We start from the raw sequence: 1550 nt of genomic DNA on the forward strand, positions 1-1550 counted from the left end.
TTTTATATTATAATATATTGTATACTGTGTAGAATTATTACACGCACGGTTTTTAAATTATAATATGATATAACTTATTCTAAAATATATATAATATTAATTAATAGCGAATTCTGGGATTTCAGCCAAACTTTAGAATCATAACGTGGAACGAGAAATAAATGTTATTGTTTGAGGGTTTGATTATAAACGCTTCATTGCAAAATTATAAATGAATAAAATTGAGAATAGTAACAATAGGTTTCCCGGAAGACAAATAACACATTGCTTTTTATTTATTAAATTGTTGAGTGATATGTGATATGCGTTTGATAAAAGTTATCAGCATCAACTATGAACTGATACATGCGTTTTGTTTATATAAATTCAAATAATGTAACGTCGGTTATAATTTATTGATAATTGTTTAAAATCTCGTTGCAGGAACAATTAAATTTGAAACGAACTTTCTTGTGTTATTTTATTTAAGAGAATAATGATATTATAATTTATTGAATTTATTGTTAACTATTTATGCTTAGTATAATTAATCAATGGAATTTACATTAGTGATAGAGTAGTAGTATTCCATTCGTACGAAGCACTTTGGTCAAGGGTATTCAGTACTCAAAGGGTTAATACCAATTTCCCAATAATCTGCAATTCAGTTCGATTTCGACCTAGAATTGATTATCATGATATTCAACCAATTCTGGAACAACAACGGAAATAAACTTATAATTAAACTTTCTTGATAATATATTCCTATATAAAGCATTCAACCTGCTTCATCTCAATTATAGATATCGCGAAATACGATTTAGGAGGAATATTGACGAAAATTTATTGAAAATATTGATGGAAAATTTACTTATCAATACTCTGTTGTTCAATAATTACTTCTAACTGATTACCGCTAACGTGGGTGAATTTTCTAATAGATACGTGAATGTTGTACAAACAAACAATTTTTTCATCTTGAGAATTGGTAGACTAATAGATGACTGTTACAAGACGAGACATATTTAATTTTTGTGGTAGCCATTTATGGACGCCCTTGATCAATTGTATTCAACTCAACAAAGAAACTTTCAACGTCAATTTCGGTATAACGTTTGGATGGATATATTTCATTGGTCTGCAATTACTTATTTCAATTTCATTTGTTTCTAACTTTGTAATAAAGCGTTTCAAATTTAACCTCAATTAATATTTTTTTGGTTAATTTTTATTTATTCTTGTAGAATATATTTTAGCAGTTTGACTGATAAACCATGGTATATCCTGAATATATTAGTATTAATATAGTAATATGTTATACTCTATTCATGATATTGCGAGGCGAGCATCTCCATGCTAAATATTTAGATAGGCATATCGATAAGAATGAATTTTATCAATGGATAAAAATCAGTCGCCCGGAAAGCGAAAGATCCGCAGTTCGAGTCCTGGTTAAGTTGGTCCAATGGCCCAATTTTTTCACGAATCCTACAAATAAGGGCTCGTCCAGGATAGAGGTTTGCTTCGTAACACGATTCTACGATTGTGCAACAACGGGAGCAAAAATAATT

General features: G+C 29.0%; 1 protein-coding gene across 1 annotated transcript in view; it reads left to right on the plus strand.

Annotated features, from left to right (window-relative positions):
- LOC106790214 overlaps positions 1 to 1287 on the plus strand; it is an 86182-nt gene extending 84895 nt beyond the window's left edge. Inside the window, exons 6-7 of the mRNA XM_014754965.1 lie at positions 1021 to 1085; positions 1224 to 1287. Coding sequence (XP_014610451.1) covers positions 1021 to 1085; positions 1224 to 1287 — 129 coding nt within the window. The remainder of the gene's footprint in view (positions 1 to 1020; positions 1086 to 1223) is intronic.
- The last annotated feature ends 263 nt before the right edge of the window (positions 1288 to 1550 follow it).

The sequence above is a fragment of the Polistes canadensis genome, unplaced genomic scaffold (assembly GCF_001313835.1).
Source record: "Polistes canadensis isolate GaletaPanama2010 unplaced genomic scaffold, ASM131383v1 scaffold_224, whole genome shotgun sequence".
Lineage (NCBI taxonomy): Eukaryota > Metazoa > Arthropoda > Insecta > Hymenoptera > Vespidae > Polistes > Polistes canadensis.